The 27,722-nt window shown below is 38.1% G+C and overlaps 1 protein-coding gene across 5 annotated transcripts in view; it reads right to left on the bottom strand.

Annotated features, from left to right (window-relative positions):
* Positions 1-27,722, bottom strand: part of SI (sucrase-isomaltase) — a 186,155-nt gene that overhangs the window by 30,626 nt on the left and 127,807 nt on the right. For all 5 annotated transcript variants that reach the window (XM_081954756.1, XM_081954757.1, XM_081954758.1 and 2 more), the window contains 14 exons: positions 27,513-27,601; positions 24,575-24,624; positions 23,328-23,498; positions 20,365-20,514; positions 18,078-18,284; positions 17,152-17,306; positions 11,940-12,108; positions 10,258-10,354; positions 9,038-9,150; positions 8,788-8,913; positions 7,971-8,099; positions 7,402-7,509; positions 3,871-3,933; positions 1,305-1,439 (listed from right to left, as the gene is read on the bottom strand). In XM_081954756.1, the coding sequence (XP_081810882.1) occupies positions 1,305-1,439; positions 3,871-3,933; positions 7,402-7,509; positions 7,971-8,099; positions 8,788-8,913; positions 9,038-9,150; positions 10,258-10,354; positions 11,940-12,108; positions 17,152-17,306; positions 18,078-18,284; positions 20,365-20,514; positions 23,328-23,498; positions 24,575-24,624; positions 27,513-27,601 (1,762 nt within the window). The remainder of the gene's footprint in view (positions 1-1,304; positions 1,440-3,870; positions 3,934-7,401; positions 7,510-7,970; positions 8,100-8,787; positions 8,914-9,037; positions 9,151-10,257; positions 10,355-11,939; positions 12,109-17,151; positions 17,307-18,077; positions 18,285-20,364; positions 20,515-23,327; positions 23,499-24,574; positions 24,625-27,512; positions 27,602-27,722) is intronic.

The raw sequence follows: 27,722 nt of genomic DNA, 5'->3' as shown, positions 1-27,722 counted from the left end.
GTTGAGTTGGAAGGGACCTTGGAGGTCTTCTAGTTCAATCCCCTGCCTAGGCAGGAAACCCTGTACCGTTTCAGACAGATGGCTATCCAACATCTTCTTAAAGACTTCCAGTGTTGGGGCATTCACAACTTCTGGAGGCAAGCTGTTCCACTGATTAATTGTTCTAACTGTCAGGAAATTTCTCCTCAGTTCTCTCCTTGATTAGTTTCCACCCATTGCTTCTTGTTCTACCCTCAGGTCCCTTGGAGAGGCAGTACATTAGTACAGATTCTTGTAGAGAGCAAAACTGCCTGGACTACTTGTTTTAGAATATTCCAAAGGATATTTAAGTTTGTGTGTGTGTGTGTGTGTGTGTGTGTGTGTGTGTGTAATATAAATCAGTGTATACCGTATTTTTTGGAGTATAAGATACACCTTTTTCCCCTCAAAAAAGAGGCTGAAAATCTGGGTGCGTCTTACGCACTGAATACAGCATTTTTTTGCCTCCTGAAACTCTGCCCCCTTCACCAAAATGGCCGTGCATAGCTTTTAAGAGGCTTTCAGAGTGCTCTTGGGGCTGGGGAGAGCAGAAATGAGTGAAAAACAGGCCATTTTTGTTCAATTTTGCTACCCTAGCCCCCAGGAGCACTCTATAAGCCTCCTAAAGGCTATCCATGCCTTTTTTAAAAAAACAAAAACAGGCCTTTTGCTCATTTGGGGGGGGGGGCTCTACAAGCCTCCTAAAGGCTATTCATGCCTTTTTTAAAAAACAATGGGCCCGTTTTTTGTGAAAAATGGGCTGTTTTTGGAGGTCTGCAGAGTGCAAAAACTTTTTTTAAATTTGTCTCTTCAAAATCTTGGTGCATTTTATACTTCGGTGTGTCTTATACTCCGAGAAATATGGTATATGGAATAGAATGTTATAAACCTATGGATAAGCATATTGAAATGGGACATGGATGAGATTTGGTTCTAAATGGATTTACCCATTTCTGCCAGTAAAAAAAACAAACCAAACCACACTCAACTTCCTCATAATGTATTTCAGCTGCATTATTCATTTTATTTACTGGTTTGTTTGCTTGTTTATCAAATGTCTATATCTTAGATCCATTCCCCAGACTAAAGCCTTCCATATAAGTTGCATTAGCCATGACTGGGGATAGAAAATGTTACCAAGCTCCCCCGATGCAGTAAGGAAATAATATTTCCTTTCTGTTAAATTAAATCGGATGTCTGAAAATGCTGATCAAAGTAGAAAGCATGAACTGGAAATAATGTTACTAAATTTATCAGATAAAACATTACACAAGATAGAAACTTACAATCCATAGGCCATCAAACTTGATGCTTTGTGATTGATCAGTGGGGTTATTGTAGACTTCTTCAATTTCTTTTTTCCACCACTGAGCTGTAGAATTCCGGAAAAAATCTGGGAAAGCAGTCCAAGCACTGTAAAACTGAAGAAAAGCAGAAAAAACAAAATGCCCTATGTATTACAAACTAAACTTCTGTTGATATAGCCTAAAGTGGCACTTACCTTTAGTGCAGTCTCACCATGCTGTTCATTCATATCCAGTTTATAATTTACTACTGTTCTGTAATCTTTTTGACAATTAATATGTCCAGTCATGCTCAATTCTGTTTCTTTGAGTGTGACTTCTATTTTCTAGATGAAGAACTTCACATTTCTTTCTGCTACATTTCAATATCCTATGTTTGATTACCTCAACTTCCAGGAGTATTTTGAACGTTAGTTGTGCTTTTTTTTGAAAGTTACATTACAGTATATCTCAATAGAAGAGAATACCGGTAATTCAGGGTTGGCCTCTGGAGTTTTTGGTACTCCCTGAACTGGGTTGTATGCTTGCAGATGTTTCATTAACCCACTAGGTGATATCATCTGTGTGATGCAATCAGTGGTGGGTTTTGGATCCCGTTGCAACTGGTACGGTGCAACGGGGCCCGGCGTCCACCACATGAATGCGCACAGCACGTGCAAACACACACGCACACACACACGCAGCATGTGCATGCATCCTACCCTCCAGCGACGCCTCCATGACGCTCCAGCTGCTCAGTGGAACGTCGCGCAGGTGCCGTACGTGGCGTACGCAGAAGCACCGAAGAGTTCAAATACAGGTAAGGAAGATGGGCGGGTGGACCTCCGGAGCACCGTACCGGAACGGTACCTGGTGCTCCAGGCAGGCACCGGTATGCCCGTACCAGGGCATACCACCTGCAACCCACCACTGGATGCAATATATTCCATTTAATTTTGTATCTTCTGCATATCTAGTAAGTAGACATTAATACGATTTCAGAAAAGTAATGTGATCATTTCATTTTACATATTTTAAGAACACTCTGTCTATGCCAGTGATGGAATTCATTTTTTTTAACTACTGGTTCTGTGGGCATGGCTTTGTGGATGTGGTTTTGTGGGCTTGGTAGGGGAAGAATACTGCAAAATCCTCATTCCCTCCCCACTCTTGGGGGAAGGATCCTGCAAAATCTCCATTACCTCCCCACCCCACTAACCTGCTTTCCAGCTCCGTTCTCCTGTTCAGGGCAACAAAAGAAGATCAGCTGGGAGCTGGGAGGCAGCGGGAGCAGGACCAGCCTATTTGCCGGTTCTCTGAACTACTCAAAATTTCCACTACCAGTTCTCCAGAACCTATCAGAACTGACTAAATATCACCTCTGGTCTATGCTTGCTTCACATAACTTATCCACAGCTTTATGCATAGCCTTTAAATAGTTTCTTAGGGCTCTCTGCAATCTTTATAGTTCTGAGTAGGAAGGGATCTTGGAAGTCTTTTCGTCCAAGCCCTGCCCAACCAGGAGATCCTATACCATTTCAAACAAATAGCTGCCTAATCTCAACTTAAAAGCCTCCACTGATGGAATACCTGCAACTTCTGAAAGTAATCACCCACTGATTAATTGTCCAGTAAATTTCTCTTTATTTCTAGGTTAATTTTCTGATTGATTAGTTTCCATCCATTGCTTCTTGATCTGTCTTCAGGTGCTTTGGAGAATAGGGTGACCCCTGTCTTCTTTGTGGCAGCCCCTTAGATATTGGAACACTGCTACCATATTACCCCTGGAACTTTTTCCCATTAAACTAGACTTACCAAATTCCAATAAGTCACCAGAAATCAGCAGAGCTTCCTTACAAGTAAACATGTGTTAGGCTGATAAAACACCCACTGGGATTTTGAATGTTCCCACACTAGAACTGTTTTCCATTCTCTAACAAAAACCCAGACTTTTTATGAAACTCTTCTCATGCAGTATATATGAAAGAAAGCCCTGATGAATTGGGTCAACTGGTCAAGCATTCTGTGTCAATAGTTCTTTTCCACTGCTGCAACCTAGCAGCTGGCATTTCATAACGGACACTGGTATTAAATACTATACAAGGTAATCAAGAGACTTTGCCTCATTATAAGGGGGATTGTGAATGGATGTATATAAATTCCAATGGGTTTATAAATGAGTTTCAAAGTTCTTTGAATCTTAACCTTTGTAACTATTGCTGTGAGATTCAAGGAGCAGCAGCTATGCTGTGTTTTTCTAATAATGCTTCCCCCATGTGGCACAAGCTTTGTGATTTTTAATCTAACTTTAATCTATCTCAAAATAAACCCAGAGAACTGACCATTCAGGCATTCCGAGATTATATTTGTGCCCACAACCTACTGATTAGAGGACATTCATCCAGCTTCTTCTGTGGATTTTCTACAATGCGACTGAAGTTAGATTGGTTTTTGCTATAATTGCTACTACTATTACTACTAAAATTACCACTAGGGTTAAGGTTTTATTAGTATAATAATTTTCTTGGGATCTTTTTACCAAAGCAGTGTATGAATAAATTACACTTACTTCCACTTTATCATCCCAGCTGAGAGATGAATTTATAATAATATCAGGAAGATATGGCCACACCTAAAAAAAAAACATTTTAAAATAATTAGCTTTATGAAATAAAGGAAAGGACAGACCTGTGAACAGCATGTTTCAGTATCCAGTCTGGAAATCATGAGGGCCTGTGTGACTGTGAATAGGCCTCAGACAATTCAGGAATGAGTGCACATCAGTGGTGGGTTTCAAAATTTTTTAGAACCTCTTCTGTAAGTGTGGCCTGCTTTGTGGGAGTGGCTTGCTGGACATGTGACTGGGTGGGAGTGGCTTGCCAGCCATGTGATTGAGTGGGAGTGGTTGGCAGTCATGTGATTGGGTGGGCATAGCCAACTTGTAAAATGTGGTGAAACTCACTTAACAACGCTCTTGCTTAGCAACCAAAATGTTGGCTCAGAAACTCTGGCATTTGAAGTATGCAAGTCTTAAAGCTGTCAAGTTACAAGACCCTTGCACCCCTAACCCTTTAGAAAAAGAAACCCCAGGGGTGTTCAAACTTGACAGCTTTAAGACTTGTTGACTTCAACTTCCAGAATTCCTCCTCCAATCATGTTGGCTCAGGAACTCTGGCATTGAAGTGTGCAAGTCTTAAAGCTGTCAAGTTACAAGACCCTTCCACCCTTAACTCTTTAGAAAAAAACCCCCAGGGGTGTTCAAACTTGACAGCTTTAAGACTTTAAGGTTTAGATAGGACTCTTAGAGGCAGGCGGAGCAATTGGTGAGCCAGCCAATCAGTGAGGCAAGTGTGGTGCAGATGGGCAGGTGGAGGGAGCTGGAACCGGTTCTAAATGGCAAGGTAGATTTGTGGAACCTCTTCTATAGAAGACGTTAGAAATGGCAGGAATCCATGCCTGTTGCACATGATGCATAATCATGTAAAGGTTTGTCACCTGCTGTCCAAGCAACAGCCACAAGTCCAGGAGGACATCCATACTATACACTGGATCTATCTGTGATAGTGCCATCATATCCACAATTAAAAATTAAAGCTCTATGTAACCAACAGGTAAAACATCCTAGAGTCACTCAGTCTTGCTTGGACTGTGTTGAAATCTGAAGATTGAAATCACTTTCATGAACATTATTATTTCCATAAGACCTGGAATAAGGAACAGTTTTCTTTAGCTGTTTTTTTATAACCAGAATAGTTCTTTTTGTTTGGTTCTATTTTATCAGATCATGCTATCTCACTGGGAATATTTTTATTGGCTGTTTGTATCATTAGCTGTATGGAATCAATTGAATTTCTATCATGTTTACCAGTCCGACTGTGAAATCCGTAAGAGGGGTGGTGTTGCTATCTTCTATAAAAAAATCCCTTAATCTAAAAAACATTCAAGTTATACAGGAGATTGCTCTTTCTGAGACCATCTTATGCAAGCTGTCTCTAAACACCACATTTCGCTTCTTACTTTGTTACAGAACCCCTGATTACGATCTTGTATATGTTAACAAACTAACTTCACCACTAACATGGCAATCTCTTGACCACACCCTCTTATCTTTCTTGGCAATCTCAATCTACCTCTTATTAATTGGACCCTAAACGAATGTACAACCAATAAATACAACCATGTACAATGCCATTACTAGTCTGGGATTGATCAACTAGTTACAAACAACAATACACTCAACAACTGCCTAGATCTCATCTTCTGCAGTAGTTTAAACTCAGCCTATGGTCTACAAATAAATGAACCCTTTTCCAACAGTGACCATAGTATGATTGATTTTTGTCTCAATTTATGCCCTTACAAAGATGATAATAATGACAGAACCCCAAAGTATAACTTTAGAAAAGCTAATTATGATCTCATAACTGATGACCTCTGATCCCTTGATTGGCAAACTCTCTTCACTGGCTGCAACACTGCTGAATACCATTTTAACATTGTTTTTGCATGAAAAAGGTTGACCCCAGCCTATGTACACATTATATTGTGTCACCTGCAAAGTCATGAAATCAATCATAAACCAATCCATTACCCTTTACTTAGAGACAAACAACCTACTCTCTTACAAGAAGTTTGGTTTCAGAAAAAAATGTCCTGCAATCTGCATCTCTTACACTGCAAGAACATATGGACCTCATAACTCGACCAGGATAAAGCAATAGACACAACTTATATAGACGTCTGTAAAGCCTTTGATTCAGTAGTACATGACAAACTACTTCTAACACTAAAATCTTATGGAATCTCCGGTTCCCTGCATAAGTGGATAGATGTGTTCCTATCAAAAAGGCAACAAGTAGTCGAAATAGGAAACGCCCTATCAAACCCTGTACCTGTTAACAATGTTATCCCCCAAGGTAGTGTTTTAAAACCCACACTCTTTGTACTTTACATAAATGACCTTTGCAATTATATTATAAGCAACTGCATTCTCTTCACTGATGATGTAAAACTATTCAACACCACCGACAAAACTGCTACCCTACAAAAAGATCTTGACTATGTATCAGAATGGTCAAACCATTGGCAACTCCAAATCTCAACCAACAAATGCTCTGTCTTACACATTGACAGAAAAAAATCAGAAAACAAAATACAAACTGAGAGACTATGACCTTATAGATGACCTCCACTCTGTCAAAAACCTTAAAGTACTCATCTGAAATGATCTAAGTGCCAGAGCTCACTGTAACAGCATTGCCAAGAAGGCATTAAGAGTTGTTAACCTAATTTTGTGAAGCTTCTTCTCCTGTAATATTGAACTACAAACTAGGGCATACAAAACTTTTGCTAGACCAATTCTTGAATACAGCTCATCTGTCTGGAACTCACACTGCATATCAGACATAAATATAATCAAACAAGTCCAGATATTTCATGAGAAGAGTCCTCCACTCCTCTGCTCGAAATAGAATACCTTATGCCACCAGACTTGAAATTTTGGTCTTAGACAACTTAGAACTATGACACCTTTGGTATGACCTAAACGTAGCACATAAAATTATCTGCTACAATGTCCTACCTGTCAATGAATACTTCAGCTTCAAGCACAACAACACACGACTTCATAATAGATACAAACTTATGGTAAACCGCTCCAAACTTGATTGCAGAAAATACGACTTCAGGAGCAGAGTTGTCAATGCCTGGAATGCACTCCCTGATACTGTGGTTTCTTCCCCAAAACCCCAAAAACTTTAACCTTAAACTGTCTACTGTCAACCTCACCCCATTCCTAAGATGTCTGTAAGGGGGCATGCATAAGCACACCAGCATGCCTACCATCTCTGTCCTAATATTCCCATGTATTCGTATTCATTTCATGTATTCATAATCATGTCTATAGTTATATCTGTTATCTAATTCATGCTTGACGAAATAAAAGAAATCAATAAAAAGAATTGGGCAACTTTTAAAAAAGGAAAAAAAGAAGGGAGGGAGGGAGGGAAAGAAGGAACGAGGGAAGGAAGGAAAATAATTAACTATATTGATATTCTTTGGCACAAATGCAAGGCACAATATTACGTTTATAAAATATTACCTTTCCCCACACAATATCATTGCTATTAGGCCACTTAATGAAAACATCATCTTGAAGTCCTCTTGTGAAAGCAGGATAGTTTGTTTCATTTCCTGAGATGGCTGGATCCTAAAATGAACACAGTATGTTCTTTAGATTTACATCTAAATTTAGAAAGTACAACATATAGCACAGAGAGTCCTATAGTGAAAATATATCAGCTGCGGAGATGGCAAATATAACTGCTATTCATTCCTTCCTTCCTTTCTTCCTTACTTTTTTTCCTTTGAATTATTGTTGATTCCTGTTGTCTACCTGCACACGTTTCTGGAGTTTAGGGGAAATAGTCAAGAATATTATACATAATCAAAGATGACTGAAATATTCCTTAAGACTCAGGAAACCCTAGGAAATCACTATTGTGCTCAGATATCTAAAAAAGTAAAGCAATCCATTCAGAGATACACGGTTGTCATAACTGGGATGGTGAACAAAAATAGTTGGATGGATGGATGAATAGAGGAATGGATAATTGTGTCTGTATTGTTATATTAACCAACTAGTCTGAACAGTTAGTGATGATCACTTACCAAAATGATAACAAATCTCATTCCATCCTTTTTTATTCTGTTAACCAGAGCTGGAAGATTTGTAAAATTGGGACTTAAAGTGAAATCCAACTGCCGTTCCATGTAGTCAATATCGGCATATTGTACATCCTAAGGAAATGAGTAAATTTTGTAAAGTGATGCATATTTTTATAACAAGCCCATTAAAAGTCATTCCTTTTCAAATAGCTAGCTAGCTAGCTAGCTAGCTAGCTAGCTAGACAGATAGGTAGGTAGGTAGGTAGGTAGGTAGGTAGGTAGGTAGTAGTTAGGTAGGTAGGTAGTGGGTGGATGGATGGATGCATGCATGCATAGATAAATACCGTAGATAGATAAATGATAGATACATAGATATAGATACATAAATAGATACATAGATAGATAGACAGACAGACAGACAGACAGACAGACAGACAGACAGATACAACACATCAAAGAACAAAGGACTATTGCACACTAATTTTTAGAACTTCTGTTAAACCCAATACATGTTTGTTTCTAGACTGGTAGTCCCATTATTATCTATAAGAAATAGTTGATATTACAACTTGTCAGATTTACAATGGATCTCTTTCTCTTTTAAAATTTCTTTTGAATTGCTGACTTCTTAAATATTTAACCAGAGCTTTTAGATGTTTTAGTAAGTCTAGAAAAGTTTTTGTTTCATGCTACCATAATTTAGTATAACTATAATGCATGGCTTCAAGTAATTGTATAACTCAAGTAATTTCATGACATTCATTTTTTCTCTTTTTGATAGAAAGCTGTGAAAGTAAATGCTCATTGGTGAATAACTTACATATGAGATATTAGCTGCTTTCATGTTATCATACAATTCAGATATTTCTGCATCATTTTTGTATCCATATCGACACAACTGGAATCCCAAACCCCAATATGGAGGCAAAACTGGACGTCCAATGAGCTAATGAAAAAAAAAAACAAAGCAAAAATAAATAGGGATTGTACAGTCAATGTTGTGTTGGTGTAGTAAGGAATATTATAATCATATTTTAGAACAGATTTTTTTTTGTAATATGGATTCTTACTGCGGTATATTCTTGAACGACTTGTTCTGGAGTTGGGCCCAAAACCATATAAAAGTCCAAAATTCCTCCAATGGTACGGTAGGTTAAAGAAGGTGTCGGTTGGAATTTTACCTCTGAAAATTCACAAAGGGGAAATAAATATTGCATAGACCTGCAAATACTGTTATATAAAACCAATCAATAAAAATGAAAATCACTCCTCTGTCATTTCACCTCTGAGTTGAGCAAACTGACGTACAATCTTCTCCCTTGAAATTGCAGGAAATGTGTTGCATTTCCCAGCAAGAGGAACCATGGAACTATATCAAATTATTTGCTTTGGATAAGCTATTTTACAAATAATAGTAATCTATTGTCTAACTTGGAATAACAGGTATGACAGGTGCGTGTGTGTGTGTGTGTTTGTGTGTATGAATGTATACATACATACATACATACATACATACATACATACATACATACATACATACATATAGATATAATTGGCAAAATGCTTTAAGTTATTTGCTTACAGATAGATAAACATTTAGCAAAAAAAAAAGAATTTGATGTTTTCATACTGGCCTCATGAACAGTGCAGGGATTGGCAAAATTCATGTTGAGTTTCATCTGGCCTATGAATTAATGTTCACTAATATGATATGCATAAGGGACTCAGTGGCTCAGTCACTAAGACATGGAGTTTGTTGATCAGAAAGGTCACCTGTTTGGCAGCTCGAATCCCTAGCACCATGTAACAGAATGAGCTCCCATTACTTGTCCCAGCTTCTGCCAACTTAGCAGTTTGAAATCATGTAAGAATGCAAGTAGAAAAATAAGAACCACCTTTGGTGGGAAGGTAACAGTGTTCCATGTGCCTTCAGTATTTAGTCATGCCGGCCACAAGACTATGGAGAACATCTTGGAACAACACTGGCTCTTCAGCTTTGAAACGGAAATGAGCAGTGTCCTCTAGAGTCAGGAACAGCTAGCACATATGTGTGAGGGGAACCTTTACTTTTACCTTTAGTATGACATGCATTAGTTTAGATAGAATAGAGCTGGAAGGGACCTTGGAGGTCTTCTAGTCTAGCCCCCTGCTCTGGCAGGAGACTGTATACCATTTCAGATAAGTGGATGTCCAGTCTCTTCTTTAAAAAACTCCAGTGATGAAGTGCCTATGATTCCTGAAAGCAATTTATTTAGTTTAGAATTGACACTGGAAATGAACAACAACTTACCCATTCCATTACTGTTCAGCAATAGGACTCCATGAGCATTGCCATCCTCTTCCAAGCCCATATAAAAAGGTTGAACTCCATAAGTGTTAAATTTATACTATAGGCATAAAGATAAAAAATGTCATAACCAAATGGATTGTTTGGCATATACATTTTATTGTTAACATGTGGATATCGATAGAATGCAATAAACTACATTCTCAATACAGCATATCTTTGTGTAGACATCACTGGGTGAAGTGGGCCTCTTCTGAATATTTTAGATTTCTTGACTGTCTTTGATGCCATCACCTCTAAAATCCTCTTGAACTGCCTTCCAGCTGGGGATCTGGAACAATATTCTACAATGGTTCCACTCTTATTTTACAGAGTAGTTCCAGGCATTGGTTTTGTGTGAACAGTGGTTCACTCAATGAATAGTTTTAAGGATGTCTCATGGGTTAATCCTCTCCTACTACTTTTCAACATCCACATAAAGACATGGAAGAGGTCATCTATTGGTTTACCTTGGCATTGATAGACATGCAGAACTACCTTTTCCACTTGATCCATACGACTATATACTCTAGGAAAAACATTTGGTGATTCCTAAAGTAACTGAAGCTAGGCAGTTGGTTCTCTGTTGTGGTCTGATAATGTGGGATAATCTCCCTGGGAACTGAACTTGCCATATTATGAACCACTTTCTAGAAATTGATGAAGGTTGAATTTTTCTAGAGAGTTGTAGTTTGATTATATGATGCTCTATGTTGTTGTCATATAATGCTTTGTGCTTACTTTCTTACTCAATTTATTTCATTTGGAATTGATTATATTCTAAGCAGTATAACTACAACACACACACACACACACAAAATTGTAACACGTGAATAGTTTCATTTATTATTTAGTATTTTTCATTTCGCATTTTTCAGAGTATAAGACGCACCCTTTCCCCCCAAAAAGAGAGTGAAAATCTGGGTGTGTCTTATACACTGAATACAGCATTTTTGGCCTCCCAAAAACCCACCCCCTTTGCAAAAATGGATGTGCGGAAGGTTTGGGAGACCTGTAAAGTGTTTCCAGGGCTGGGGAGGGCTAAAATGAGCAAAAATGGGATGTTTTATGCACATTTTGCTTCCATCCCCACCCCCAGGAGGATTCTACAGGCCTCACAAAGCCTATGCATGCACTGTTTTTTTTTTTTGCAAAAAAAGGGCCCGTTTTCATGGAAAAATGAGCTGTTTTTTACTCATTTTTGCCCCCCCCCCAGCCCCCCAGGAGCATTTTGCAGGCCTCTCAAACTCTGCATGCTCTGTTTTTCACAAAAAAAGAAGCATGCAGAAAGTTTGGGAGACCTGCAGAATGCAAATACTTTTTTTAAAATTTACCTCTTCAAAATCTTGGTGCGTCTTATACACCGGTATGTCTTATAGTCCAAAAAATATGGTACTTACCAGCATGGCCATTTTAATTTAATTTAATTGATTATTAATATTGACTACTGTAGACTTTTAATATGTCTTTTGTTATGTTGCTACTGCTTAGAGCCATTATGAAATACGGTGATGTATAAGAATGTTAAATAAATGTATACATTTCATTTTAAAAGAACTGTGAGGCATTAATTTAACCGATTTACTCAGTTAAAATCTACAATAAATAAGGGAAGATGAATTCTATCAAGAAAAAAACAGACTCACTCCAGGAGACTGATCCCTTGCAAACATTGGCCAGGTTTTCCAATTCATTTCATGCCGGAATTGTTTATGCTCTGTTTCCCCAAACCCATATACAAACTGTGAAGGTAAGCGAGTTGAAATCTGAATGAACATATCACTGAAGGTGAAGCCAGGTAACTGGGAATCCCAGCTATAAAGGGGAAAAAAAAGCTTGCAGTCAGAATAATGATTAAATGTTAAACTATAATTAAACATCAAACAAGACTAAAGTATATTAGTAACATATAAACAGAATGCAATATGAAGATGTTCCGTTTTTAATTATTTGCAGGATAAAGTAGAAAAATATACCAGCTATTTGCAAAAAAAAAATATGTGTGACTATACTGAAATAGGGATTTTTCTATCTTGCAGTAAAATGTCATTGCTCTTGCAAAGAGACTAAATACTTGTTGACATTTTCTAATATCATCAAAACACAAAGTTCTTTCCTTAGGATATTAAAACAAAAAGAGTATTCAATACTATTTGATGTTGAGAAATGGGGGGGAAAACATTGCAGCTCTTCCATTTTATATTTTTTTGAGCTATCGACCTCACTTCTATACATCAGTGATTCATCAGTGAATTTTAAAATTGCATAGCATTCAAACCTTGAAACAATTCTCTTTTAATTTCTGGTTTTAGATAGCTCTCCCAGAGAACTGACATGTTCTTGTAAGGTAATTAATGACAAGAGATGCAAAATGCAGAAATGAAAGAAGCCAGAATACTGATAGCTGTAGATTAAAATCACTGGACAGCTAGAGGCAGAAATATTAGCAGTTTATAGAACTGTAATGGCACTCATCTCCTATACACCATGATAAAGATCTACAACACTAAGCACTTGCACTTGTATTTTAACGTTTTGGAAAGTCATAGAGTTGGCCTTAGGCCAGGTTTAAGTCCTGTTCAATTTAGGAATTGAAAATAAATCAGCCCCAATGTAGCCGCCAATTGAATAGTTCCAATGAAAGACAATCCACAATTCTCTGTGGAACTGATGTAATTGTCAAACTCTTCTGACTCTGTAGAAGTTATTTGCAACACATAATTGCAGTCAACTCTCCTGTAATGTAGATTCATTATTTCATTCTTTCCATAATTCTGACACATTAATTCTTTCTCTTTTATTTATTTCCTGGATGGGGGACAACAGACTTAAACTCAACCCTTCCAAGACTGAGTGGCTGTGGCTACCGGCGCCCCGATTTAACCAGTGGACGCCATCGCTGGCCATAGGGGGCGAATTACTGCCCCCCGTGGAACGGGTGCACAATCTGGGCATCCTCCTTGATGCCCAGCTGTCGATGGATGACCATCTGACAGCCGTGGCGAGGGGGGCGTTCCACCAGGTTCGCCTGGTGCGCCAATTGCGCCCCCTATTGGATCGGGACGCCCTACGCACAGTCACTCATGCGCTGGTGACGTCTCGCGTGGACTACTGCAATGATCTCTACATAGGGCTCCCCTTGAGATGCACCCGAAGACTACAGCTAGTTCAGAATGCGGCCGCGCGGGTTATCATGGGAGGAAAAAGATACTCCCATAACACCATTCCTGCGCGAGCTGCACTGGCTGCCTGTGGTTTTTCAGGTGCGTTTCAAGGTGTTGGTTACTATCTTCAAAGCGCTCCATGGCATAGAACCTAGTTACCTGCGGGACCGCATTTCACCTCACACATCTCTTCAACCTATCCTCTCTCACAGGGAGGGACTCCTCCAGGTGCCATCCGCCAAGCAGTGCCAGCAGGTGACGCCTAGGAGTAGAGCCTTCTCTGTGATGGGCCCGACCCTCTGGAATGACCTCCCCCCCGATATTAGAACTACTAACGACCTCCGCTCCTTCCGACAGAAGCTCAAGACCCACCTGTTCCAATTAGCTGGCTTAGCCGATTTATAGCTCCATCTTCCACCTCCTGGCAAATATTTTATTGGGAATTTTTTAAGGGAATTTTAATTTTATTTGTATTTTAACTAAATATTGTACAGTATATTTTCTACGTCCTCCGTCTACGTCTATGTCTATGTCTATGTATATGGTTTTAACAATGACTGTACACCGCCCCGAGTCCTGCTTAGGAAAGGGTGCGGTCTAGAAATAAAAGATTATTATTATTATTATTATTATTATTATTATTATTATTATTATTATTATTATTATTATTATTATTATTAGAATGATCTGGAGAAGCTCATTTTATTTTTAGTCTTCCAACATTGTGAATGCTCCAACACTGGAAGTTTTTGAGAAGATGTTGGATAACCATTTGTCTGAAGTGGTGTAGGGTTTCCCTTCCAACTCTGTTATTCTGTTCTGCTCTGTTCTGTCCTGTCCTGTCCTGTCCTGTCCTGTCCTGCTCTCCTCTGCTCTGCTCTGCTCTGTGGTGGGTTGCCAATTTTTTTACTATTGGTTCAAGTCCACTCAAGCACGCGCTCACATGCAATGCTTCTGCGCATGTACAGAAGCATCCAGGCAGGTGGGTGGAGCCTCCCGCCACTGCTACTACCGGTTCGCCTGATCCGGGCCAATCCCTGATTCTATTCTATTCTGTTGTATTCTAAATACTTCATTTACAGTACCCAGACATCTATATGAACTCTTCTTTATTCTTTTTTTGTATTTCCTTTATGTATTTTTAAAATTAGACTTCTACAGGTTTTTTCTACAGTTCTCCGTTTTTTCTCACTGAACTTTAGCATCTATTTTCTTCCTGTCTCAGGAATCCTTTTCTATTAGCTTCTTCATTTTCCTGAGGGTTCTCAAACAAAAAAAAAACACCAACCACATGTATAAAGCACTGAAGAGGCTTTGATATTCTTGTGCTACTTTCTTGCTTATTTTTCTATGATATTTGATCATGGCAGAAGAAAGGTAAAAGAGGTGATAAACTTAGTTCATTGCCTGATGAGCATAAAAGAAACTGCAATTACCTTGATTCATATGGTGTTTATTGAAAAGTTTAAAATAAAGCAAAGTCTAGGGAATTTTAAGAACAGTACAGTTATGTTTCAACAACTCATGGGGGAAAAAAAAGAAAATTTGGAAAAAAAATGGAATTTTCATTGGAACGAAATGAAATTCAATTTGTCTAGTTAAGAACCTAGTCTGTAGATCCAGGTCATGGTTGTCCCAAAGGTGCTTTTTCAGGAGGCAACTGGACTTTCTTGTTTTTTATTCTTTTGAAGATGTTTCTTGGTGACCCTGAAGACACAAATAAAACTCCAAGTGCTTCAATGACCCTCTAAAGCAGCGGTTCTCAAATAGTGGGGCGCGCCCCCCTGGGGGGGCGCGAGGCTCCGTAAAGGGGGGCGCGAAGGCTCCCTTTCCATCTGGGTGCAACGGCGGCGGCGTGGGCGAGGCATAATATATCCCGGCTTGAAGTGGCAGCGCTGGGGACTGCTCAGAGACTCATCAGAGCCGCGGGCTGGAGCTGTGCAAGAAGCCTGCTCGGGCGGGGGTGGGAGGGAGGGAAGCATGGCTGTCCCAGGCTTCCCTCCCTTCTCCCCCCAGCCCAAGCAGACTTTTTGCACAGCTCCAGCCCGCGGCTCTGATGAGTCTCTGAGCAGTCCCCAGCGCTGCCACTTCAAGCCGGGATATATTCTGCCATGCCCTCGGCGGCGTCTTTATGCAGGTAGCTCGCCTCCCCGCCAGCAGCTCCACCGCCAACATTCCGTCTGGAAGCGGAAGCGCAACAGCCGCTGTTGGGGAAGGGACAAAGGGGCGGCGGTCGCCCGATCTTGCCACCGCCACCCCTTCGCCCCTGGTAACGGCGACTGTTGTGCTGCTGCTTCCAGCTGGGATGCTGGAGGAGCTGCTGGCAGGGAGGGAGGGAAGAAAGGGAGAAGGGAGTAAGGATAGACAAGCAAGAGGGAAAGGGGAAAGAAGGCAAGCAGGCAGGAAGGAGGCAGAAGGAAGGAGGGAAGAATGGAACTGGAAGGGAGGCAGGGAAGGAGGGAGGGAGAAAGGAAGGATAGGAGGATAGGGAAAGAGGAAAGAAGGCAGGCAGGCAGGGGGAAAGAGGAAGGAGGGAACTGGAAGGGAGGCAGGAAGGAAGGGAAGGAGGAAGGGAGGGTGGAAGGAAGGATAGACAAGCAAGAGGGAAAGAGGAAAGAAGGCAAGCAAGCAGGAAGGAGGCAGAAGGAAGGAGGGAAGAATGGAACTGGAAGGGAGGCAGGGAAGGAGGGAGGGAGAAAGGAAGGATAGGAGAATAGGGAAAGAGGAAAGAAGGCAGGCAGGCAGGGGGAAAGAGGAAGGAGGGAACTGGAAGGGAGGCAGGAAGGAAGGGAAGGAGGAAGGGAGGGTGGAAGGAAGGATAGACAAGCAAGAGGGAAAGAGGAAAGAAGGCAAGCAGGCAGGAAGGAGGCAGAAGGAAGGAGGGAAGAATGGAACTGGAAGGGAGGCAGGGAAGGAGGGAGGGAGAAAGGAAGGATAGGAGGATAGGGAAAGAGGAAAGAAGGCAGGCAGGCAGGGGGAAAGAGGAAGGAGGGAACTGGAAGGGAGGCAGGAAGGAAGGGAAGGAGGAAGGGAGGGTGGAAGGAAGGATAGACAAGTAAGAGGGAAAGAGGAAAGAAAGCATGTGACTACGGTGGGAGTCGAGGAAAGACCGGTGTGCTATGTTATGCAGAGGTGTACTTATAACAATTTTATAGACAAATTATACTATTTACAGTCGCGCGGGGGGGGGCGCGCGAAATGTTTTCTTCTTCCTAGGGGGGGCATGACAGAAAATAATTGAGAAGCACTGCTCTAAAGGAATGCAGATTCCTAACTGTCTGCAAAGAATATAAATTCTTCCATTCCTCACTATCCTGTCAGAGGTGAAGAAGCTTCTTAGATGAGAAGCAAAACATCTTCAAAAGAAAAAAAATATGAGAAAGTCCAGTTGCCTCCTGAAAAAAACCCTTTGGTGAAGAAGCTGTCCACCCATTAGTCAATCAACCAACCAATTAATTAACCTAGAAATGATTTGATTTCCCATCAAGGTAATAGCAATAGTGGGGGGAGATATTAATTTAAGAAAACTCCCCTGGTATCATAGCACCGGTAGTTAAAATCATCCTTGTTAAATATGTGCAATTTTATATGTAGTCCATAGCACTTAATGCTATTGTCTATCCACAGCATTCTTCACAATATGCTTTAATTCATCAATTAAATATTTCCTCTGTAATATCACATTTCTACTTACAGGACCGTCCCAGTGCTTTTGCGCCGAACTTGAATTCCGAAAGGGTGGTTCTGAATTGACACCTCATAGAGACGGTTTTCCCAAGTACTTACAGGTGTTTGGGGAAGATTCAGAGGCACTGGAACTTCAAATCTCTTTTTACTATAATCATAAATCTGAAAAATAAAAGTATAAGGTTTAAAACCTGGTCATAAAACATATATCAGAGAACTGCATGTTCATTTTATAACATTCTCCCACTTAATGATGTTAAAAGTTTCTTAACACATCAAAAAGTTTTACTTATGATCTTCCAACAAAGAAAAGAGATTCTGATCAATATAGAGAGGCGAGTGGATTCCCTTAAGAAAATGTGGTCAATACGCTCCAGTTAAAATGGTAAATAATCAAGGATTAAGAGATTTATATTTCTATTTTTTTTTCAAATTCTCCTGAATTAGAGTCATAAAGCAACTATGGTGTGGTCAGAGTGAGTCTATGCAAAGTGTGTGTGTGTGTGTGTGTGTGTTTCAATAACCCAAAATAAATTGTATATCAATGCATTTCTGATAGAACAGAACTTGCAAAAAAAAGGTCTATATTGGAAAATTGAAAAGAAAATGGATATTGATATTTCTTCACAGGTAAATAAAAATAAAATCACTCCTGCAAAAATAGGCTAGAATGAACTTTAAAATAGTCTGGAATGAAGTTAAAATGTTACAAAACAGAGAACACAATGATTAGATGAAGATGCTAATAAGAATTAAAATGTGCATCCACCACAATACAATATATCAATAGTGCTATTTTTTTTATATTTATGTTCCATATTTGAAACCAGATAGTTGGGCAAACTTTGAACCAGATCAAACTATTTATTAATAATGACAAAACCATCCATCCAACCAAAGTGACCCATTATAAAACTTTAGGAAGAGATTTACCTTAAACTGAAGCATGTTATTGTTGTGATATTTTACTTCCAAACGGAGTTTGTCAATGAGGGGGATTTGCTGTCCTGAAAGTCTAACAGAGTTGATGTTTGAACCAAGATTGGCTGTTAAACCAGATGATGTATATTCAATTTGGTCAACTGTGTAACCATTGTCAGGAGGATAGTAGCAGTATGGAGTGCCAGGAACAGAAGATGACTATTTTATTAAAAATCAAAAAGAATATGTCAGTGAGTGAATAGAATTGGAAAGAGATTAAATCCACAATTTCTGAATTTATTAGAGTCAATATTTAGAATCAGTTTGCAAGACTTTTCCAAATCAGGTTCTCACAGCTACTACTGAATGCCTTCATAGAATTGTATAACAAAGGGGCGGGATTGTTGCATATTACTAGACATATGTTGTCTTACCCAGTTCCATAATATATATTCATTGATTTTATTTCCACACCATTTTTCTTTATAAAGGATCTTAGAATGGCTTATTGGAGAAGAGGGTAACAGGGGAATCATATTGTAACAATGAATACCAAAATACGAAATAAATTTTATTGAAAAAGAAAAAAAAAACAAGAATTAAAACAATCAAACAAAATCATTTATTTAAAGTCCCAGACCATAAAGAAAAGCAAAATAAATAACAGTCTAGGAACTAGTCTGAACTTGAACTATGATTACAAATTCAAAGTAAACTGTAGCACTGTCAGCACTGAAATTGGATAGTTGGATAAAGTTTTTAGATCACTATTAAGATTTCTATCTTTAGAAGAATTCTTTGTCATTGGAATGGCAACATTTCCGTTGCCTATCCCACTGATGAATTGAATCAAGAAGCATTAAATATCATAATTACTATGCAACATGAAATAATATTAAAGCTTAATGTTAAAAGGACCACCAAATCTTGTTTGATCAGATTAAAATGATTCTGCAGCTGCTATACAGACAGCTGAAAGAATACTTCTTGGAATTACTTTGGGAAACAAGCATATCATAGTTATTTAGAAAGAGTCAAATCCAATATAATTATGGACTTTTAAAAACTATTGATTCAAGTAACTGAGAGTTAAATGAAGCTGATTGGCGTCTCTCTGCAGGAGGAAAGCCCTTTGAGGGCACCCAAAAGAATGCAAAATCATTTTATGCAGTATCTTTTTCTTCCTACAGCTCACGATATCTTGCTTCTTATGGGACAGCTTCAGAAATGCAGGGAGTTTCATGAATAATAAACAAATATTGTCCAATTCCATGCAGTTTTTGTGGAATTAAAGAGAAATTTGCTGAGGAGGGATACCAGGTAGCTACATTTCTGTCTATTTAGCTCTGCAGGAATGCTCAGCTTTAATTGGTTTGTACCCAAAATCAATAAAAAAGCTTAGCTGTAGTAGTCATGATGCCAATAAGTTGAATATATGTACAACAGCACAACTTTTGCTGTTGATAACGATAGTCAAGGAAAGCAACATTGTGCCATTAGATAAAGAAACTTGAGTTGAATTGAAAAAGAAAACATAGATCATGGCTGGGAAGAAAGACAGGTGGGGTACAAGAGTTGTAATCTATCCATAAATAATTCTGTTTATAAAAGAGAATATTTGTAGCTCAGTTGATGTATGAGGTCCTTGGTGTTCTCTGAGCTTGGGGGTTTTCTTGCAGAAGTTTCATTACCAAACTACTTAACAGTATCAGCTCACTGATAATGGTATCTAGTTCGGTAATGAAATGTCTGCCAGAATGTCCATCAAACTCAGAGAGCACCAAGGACTCCACAAATCCATTCATTTTACATTTTCGTAGGTCACATGGAAACATTCCTAGATTTATTTCAAATTAGTAAGAAACATAAAAATATCTGCATTTTTCCACATTATTTTCTACTTCTAGGTGGGGAGAAAGTGCAAATCCATTATAACGTGATTTTTACATTTTATTTTCACAGTCAAGTATGGTTCTAATTAAGGTTAGAGAACTAAATTACAGCATTTCAAAAAATGCCTCCTTGTGGCATTACACCTTCATTTAATCCGGTTATGCTGTTCAAAAGTAGGCAGTTAGGAAACTTCAGTCAACTATGAACTCAACAAATGGTACTCAGCAAAATTCTACAGGAAATTTAGGAAAAAAATGACGGAGAGCTGCTCAGTCGATAAGCTATTTTGACTCCAATTTGTGGCTGTAGATAAAGAGGAAAAGAAATGCAAATACACAAAGTCTCTACAAACAGAACTTCAGAGCAAAAACACCTAAGGAGGACAAAACCGATATTTTCCCCTTACTTCCCATATGCAGCGAAGAGCTTCACATTTTTCTTTTGATGCACCTTCTACAGGATGACAATCAAATTTGTCAATCTCTCTTAAAGTCTGCTTCCAGGATATTGTATGTTCTTCCCCCAATTTAAGATGAAGACCAGTTATGTGAGCAACCTATGAAATTCATAATAAAAACCAAAATATGGACCACATAAATATCCAATGTAAATCACATATGTAAACCTGGTTTTTTTAAAAACAAAAATGGGTTTCATCACATTAATAAATAACAGCTTAATGTCTTTTTATTGATTGCACAAAATCCATAAAGATATATGAATAAAAGCATATTCTAAAAGTAGCAGATTAAATAAAAACAGTAATCTAGTCTACTATGACTGTGAGGGAAACCTTTACCGTTTTATTTTTAAATAATGTACAACTGGAGAATTAATTAATTATTAATTAATAAATTAATTAATACATGAAATTAATTAATTGATTATTAATCAGCTGGAGAAACTGACTTGCCGACAAAACGTGATACCCAGATATTCTGGGGGTCTTTTCAAGGTATTCAGGACAAGTCGGAAGGCAGAATTATTTTAGGAAAATGCTGAGACCAGCAGTACTGGGAAAATATTAACTTATGCCGCATAATCAAATTAGAAGTGGCTGTATGAATATTGATTTCAAATCCCTACTAGCCACCTGGTTATGAATATTAAAGTTGACTATATTAGTCTCAGAATTTTCTTCTTAGTTCAATATGCATAGTAAAGAGAAATATTGAATGCATATTGAACTCCATGTGTCTTTTTGTGTCACTCTCTAAAAAATGTATTGAAGTTCAAAGTAACAACAAAAACAAAAAAAGGTTACAAATATTATTAAGAATCAAATTCTTAAAATAAGGTGTACATCTTTTTTTTTTATGTGTGTGCCAGTCAAATTTCTCCTATATGGATTGGCTCATGGCTCAGCAGTTAAGATGCTTGGTTTGTCAACTGAGAGTTTGAGACTCAAGTGCCATGTGAAGGAGTGGCTTCCTTAGCTCACCTTAGCTCCTGCCCACCTAGTAGTTTGAAAGCATACAAATGCAAGTAGATAAATAAGTACCACTTCAGTGGAAATAGCATTCCATGTGCCTAAGCATATGATTATATTGACCCCATGGAAGCATAGGCCCAGTACTCTTCAACATCTTCATCAATGATTTGGATGAGGGAATAAATGGGGAACTCATCAAATTTGCAGATGATACCAAGCTGGCAGGAATAGCCAACACTCCAGAAGATAGGCTTAAGATACAGAAGGATCTTGACAAACTTGAACATTGGGCACTATCTAATAAAATGAAATTCAATGGTGAAAAGAGTAAGGTTCTACATTTAGGCAACAAAAACGGAATGCACAGGTACAGTATAGGTGATACCTTACTCAGTAGTAGTAACTGTGAAAGGGATCTTGGAGTCCTAGTGGACAACCATTTAAATATGAGCCAGCAGTGTGCAGCAGCTGCCAAAAAAGCCAACACAGTTCTAGGCTGCATCAACAGAGGGATAGAATCAAGATCACGTGAAGTGTTAATACCACTTTATAATGCCTTGGTAAGGCCACACTTGGAATACTGCATTCAGTTCTGGTCGCCACGATGTAAAAAAGATGTGGAGACTCTAGAAAGAGTGCAGAGAAGAGCAACAAAGATGATTAGGGGACTGGAGACTAAAACATATGAAGAACGGTTGCAGGAACTGGGTATGTTTAGCTTAAGAGAAAGAAGGACTAGGGGAGACATGATAGCATTATTCCAATATCTCAGAGGTTGCCACAAAGAAGAGGGAGTCAAACTATTCTCCAAAGCACCTGAGGGTAGAACAAGAAGCAATGGGTGGAAACTAATCAAGGAGAGAAGCAACTTAGAACTGAGGAGAAATTTCCTGACAGTGAGAACAATTAATCAGTGGAACAGCTTGCCTCCAGAAGTTGTGAATGCCCCAACACTGGAAGTCTTTAAGAAGATGTTGGATAGCTATTTGTCTGAAACGGTATAGGGTTTCCTGCCTAGGCAGGGGGTTGGACTAGAAGACCTCCAAGGTCCCTTCCAACTCTACTATTGTATTGTATTGTATTGTATTGTATTATTGTATCTTTGGACAATGATGGTTCCCTCAGTTAGGAAATGGAGATGAGCACTGCCCCTTAAGGGCAGACATGATTGGACAGGAGAAAACTTTTACCAGTTTAAAAAAAAATCTTATGATCACCTTTTTCAAGTACAATTAATGCATGGCCAGCTCAACATCACTCATGTCGGTGGCACCTATGGTGACCAAGTACTAAGGCAACACTTCCCTCAGACCCTCCCTCACTCTCATTATAATCATTTTCCTTCCTTCCTTCCTTCCTTCCTTCCTTCCTTCCTTCCTTCCTTCCTTCCTTCCTTCCTTCCTTCTTTCTCTTCTGTTTCCTTCCCTATTATTTCTCCTTTCTTCTTCTTTCCCCTCTTTCCTTATTTTTCTTTGTCTTTCCTCTTTCCCTTTCTCCTTTCCTGTACCTTCTTGCATGCTCAAATGCAAAAGAGGAAACATTCCCCCTTTCTTTTTAGTTTGTTTTGTTAGCTCTCTGCCAGCAAAAACGGAGCTCAGGATCCGGAACCTGGGCTTGGAGTTTGACACCCTAATTTAGCACCTTCAAAAACTGTCCCTATTTGGCTGTGTTTGTATACATGGGCACAACTAATACTACAACTGCCATTGGATATTATCTGATATGCATGTATGTGTCAGTAGCATTAAAAAAAAGACACTCACCTAAATGTCTCTCACTGAAATATCTAAAGGAATGCATTCTTGAAACATTCGTTATTGACTACATTATACATCTGGTAAATATACTCTTAGCACTTATTTTTGAGTAGCAAATGATATTATCTGTAGGGGGAAAAAACTTCATTAACATTTATGAAAACACTCAGCAATGTATACCTTGTCTGCAGCATTATACGTGACAGTCAAATTATATGATTGAACCACATTGTTTGAGGTTACTTTCACAGCTGAAGGCTCAAGAGGTAGCCCAAGAATCTTGATGTTCTCAAATATCAGATTATTTGGATCTATGTAGCGTTTATGTATAACTGCCATATTTAAGACTTTCTGTAAGACAGTAAAATCATTACACAATACTTTTGTTCACTGTTCTTAGTTATAATTTTCTATGATTTGTATGATTTCTCTTAAAGCTAAAATAATGTAATTAAGATATAAACAACAATTTGTTGTAAGTACAGTACAATAAACATCCTTTGCAAAATAAAATGTGTTAACATCATGAAATCTAATTGTTGTAATGAAATGAGTTTTCTCTAGCATTTAAGTTCAGTAAGTTCCCCAATACTAAACATGTTGATCGTATTTATTACAAATAAGGGAATGGTTTAAATTAGATTCACAGATGCAGAAAAACAGTAAGGATTTATGAGGAAAATAAATTAGAGCTGGAGATAAGATAAAATAAAATAAATAATGTTTTACAACATTAGTCACTAGTCACTCTATAGATTTTCATTCTTTCAAACTACATTTTGGTACACCAAAAATGCACTCACTTTCCACATATTGAATTAATTAATTAATTAATTAATTAATTAATTAATTAATTCTTTATGCTTCTTGCTCTCTCACACATTTCTTAAGTAGCGTTCATTCTGCTATTCCATATAAATCATAGGCAGGAATGTACTTATATCAAAAAATGTTCTTCTTTAAATGTTCTTTATATATTCATTCTTCATAACAGGTCACATACTATCAGTGGTGGGTTGCAGGTGGTACGCCCCGGGACATGCATACCGGAGCCAGCCCGGAGCACCAGATACCGTTCCGGTACATGGCTCCAGAGGGCCCACCTGGCTGCCAAAGCTCCTTACCGGAGTTTAAAGGTGTTTGTACTTCCTCGCAGGTGCATGGCACATACAGCGCCAGCGCGATGCTCTGCGGAGGAGCTGGAGCGTCGTGGAGCATCGTGGAGGGGCTTGTATGTATGCATGCGTCCATGAGGATGCTGCCGGCCCCATTCTAAACGTACCGGTTGGAATGGGATTTGCAGCCCACCACTGCATACTATCCACTATTTTTCTTTAAGAATTTATATATTTTAAACATATTTAGCCAGTTAAAATATTTTCATTCAATTTTCATTCAATTTCCATCATTAATTAAGACATACTTACATTTGTGACAGTAAAGTTATATAAGAGATAGTTTTCATTTCTGACTGTATCTAAAGCATAAGGAGAAATATTTTAAATAACAAAGAAAAATGTTGAAGCAAATTAATCAAATAAAATATTTTAAAGAGTTATGTAATATACATGTGATAAATATCTATTATTAAAATTTTGAATGATATTTGACAGATCTGCTGATAACTGGTCTTGATGTCCCTCTAAACATTTCTCTATAAATAATCAAACAGATGGAACAATAAGACATAATATCAATAGAACAATTGAAAGAACTATGGAAATAAATAAATAAAATATACCCCAAGCTACAGTGCAATCTTAGGAAAAGTGATACAAAACATTCTATAGATGGTATAGAACTGTCAGCAATGGACAAATCTTACAGAAATAAACGTTAGAAATACTATAACAAAGAAAGAATATTTTACACCCCACCAACTTTGATGACATGTTGCTGAAATTCAGCGGGGTGATTCTAGGTGCAGGGGTGTCAAACTGCGGCTTGTGGGCTGGATGCCTCATGTGCAGGCTTTGCCCACTCAGTTCCGCGAAGGAGAAAAATACTGTGAAATGTCACATGACAGCAATGTGACACCGGGAGATTGACTAGTGTATTAGGGTGTCAGAAAACCAGAGGCTACAAAAGATCAGCTGTCATAATACACATAATCTATGCATTACCTAGGATCGTTCCTAATTGAAGACTTTGGGGTTTGGGAAAATGTGAAATTCAATCTATCTAAACTAGAAATTCTGGGATCACGAGACCAAATTAGCTGAATGCCCCCATTCCAAAAAGAATTGCTTTTATGGACACTTGAGATCCTATCACATTCAAGATAATTTTATTTTATTTAATTAAAATAAATCACAGAAAAAAAATTCCCCTTCCTCCCAAATGATCTAATTAACAATAAAGTCTGTTCATGGTGAAAGAAGAGATTTTAAAAATGATTAGCCAGTAAGAAATGACATGCCTGGGTCGGTATTTGTCAAATAAATTAATTGAAAAAGAAACTACTATAGTGTCTTTTTTTCTATTCTGAAGATGTTCTCCGTTGATTTTTTTTTAAATGGAAGACTTTTTTTCCCATAATAACCTTTTATAAAACTATGTGACCCAAACTGCTTTATTATACAGAGTAGACAATATATGCCTATTAAAATTCTAGACATAACCTTAATTGCTAAATATTATCTGCTCTTAACAAAAAAAAAGTAGGAAGTTTGCTATCAAATTCTAAAGGGCAGATACTTTTGATTGTAAATTCAGTGCACCTACATTTTATTTACTAAAAAGATAACATTTTATATTACTTTATTTTAAATTAATGCAATGAACATCTGCTTATTTTGGATCTTGAAAAAGAAGCCAATCTCTTTGGGATACAATATCATCAGTCTACCTTAAAGACATTCAGTATTCATTGCAGTAATTATCACCCAAATTATTATTATTATTATTCTTCTTCTTCTTCTTCTTCTTCTTCTTCTTCTTCTTCTTCTTCTTCTTCTTCTTCTTCTTCTTCTTCTTCTTCTTCCTCCTCCTCCTCCTCCTCCTCCTCCTCCTCCTCCTCCTCCTCCTCCTCTTCTTCTTCTTCTTCTTCTTCTTCTTCTTCTTCTTCTTCTCTCTCTCTCTCTCTCTCTCTCTCTCTCTCTCTCTCTCTCTCTTTTCTTCATCTCATTATTTTGCTTTTTAAAATAACCACTGGTGACCAACAATTATATATGGTGCAACACAAAGGTCTTTGAAACCAGAGAGAAAGATAACTGGCATTTTCCAACACTTTAGAACCATTGCTACCAAGCAAATAAACTGCTGAATTACCGCTAAGCACTAAGACGTCTGAGAATCTCTTAAAATTGATATCCTTTCCATATTTCCATAAACGCCACTGCTACAAATCAGGTGTTTCAAAGACCAATAAAGGAAAGTATTTGTAGCTCAGTGTTGAAATGAGAGGTCCCTGGTGCTCTCTGAGTTTGGCTGTTTTCTTGTACACATTTTATTACCCAAACTTGGTAACTTCTAGAGTTGTTGGATATGAGATGGGCAGCAAATGAATTTTACAAATAAATAAATAAACATCATAAGTGCTAGGAATGGAGTTTTCTTTCAGTTTATATTCTACTGCCTTGCTCGGTCAGCACTGATGATGCTACCTACTTTAGGTAATGAAATTTCTGCAAGACAACAACCAAGCTCAGAGAACACAAAGGACCCATGTTTCCAAATAGCTTTGATAAGATCAGTCCATTGCTGAAATACTTGAACATGTAAATGCCCATAATGTTATTTTTGATTTTAACATGCTGAAGATTTATCTCCATGATTATTTGCAAACTTTATTTTGAATCAGAAAAAAATATGTTTGCTTGCCTGCCTCTGTTATCTATCTTTCTATCTATCGTCTACCTTGTTCTCCCCAAAATTAGACTGGGTCTTATTTTCTTTTGGGCTCCAAAATAAGCACTAGGGCTTATTTTCAGGGAGTGTCTTATTTCCCCCCCCCTATCTATTATGGTATCTATTATGAGCCACGGTGGTGCAGTGGTTAGAGTACAGGCTTCTTCTCCTGACTGCAAGCTCAACCAGGCTCAAGGTTGACTCAGTCTTCCATCCTTTACCCGAGGCTGGTAAAATGAGGACCCAGATTGTTGGGGGCAATATGCTGACTCTGTATACTGTTTAGAGTGGGCTATATAGCACTGTAAAGTAGTATAGAAATCTAAATGTTATTGCAATCTATCTATCTATCTATCTATCTATCTATCTATCTATCTTTCTATCTTTCTTTCTTTCTTTCTTTCTTTCTTTCTTTCTTTCTTTCTTTCTTTCTTTCTTTCTTTCTTTCTTTCTTTCTATTCTCTTAACATTCTATCATTCTATCTACCACATATCTATTTCTGTTAGTAAGTTTACCTCTTGTGACTCCATCGTCCCAGAATAAGTCTCCAGTTGCTTCTCCATTCTCATCTAAAGCAATTATAAGTCCCATAGGCTTTGTACGGCTGTTAAAAAACATATTGTCTTTATTGGCCCAGATATTCAGAGCTTTTTATAATAAGACTACATTCTCATCCATTCTATTCTTCTAATGATATCATGAAATAATTGAGCATATAGGGATTT

Source organism: Natrix helvetica (genome assembly GCF_964273705.1).
Source record: "Natrix helvetica genome assembly, chromosome: 5".
NCBI lineage: Eukaryota > Metazoa > Chordata > Lepidosauria > Squamata > Natricidae > Natrix > Natrix helvetica.
Note: the sequence above shows the minus strand (reverse complement) of the source record. Positions and strands in the feature narration are given on the sequence as shown.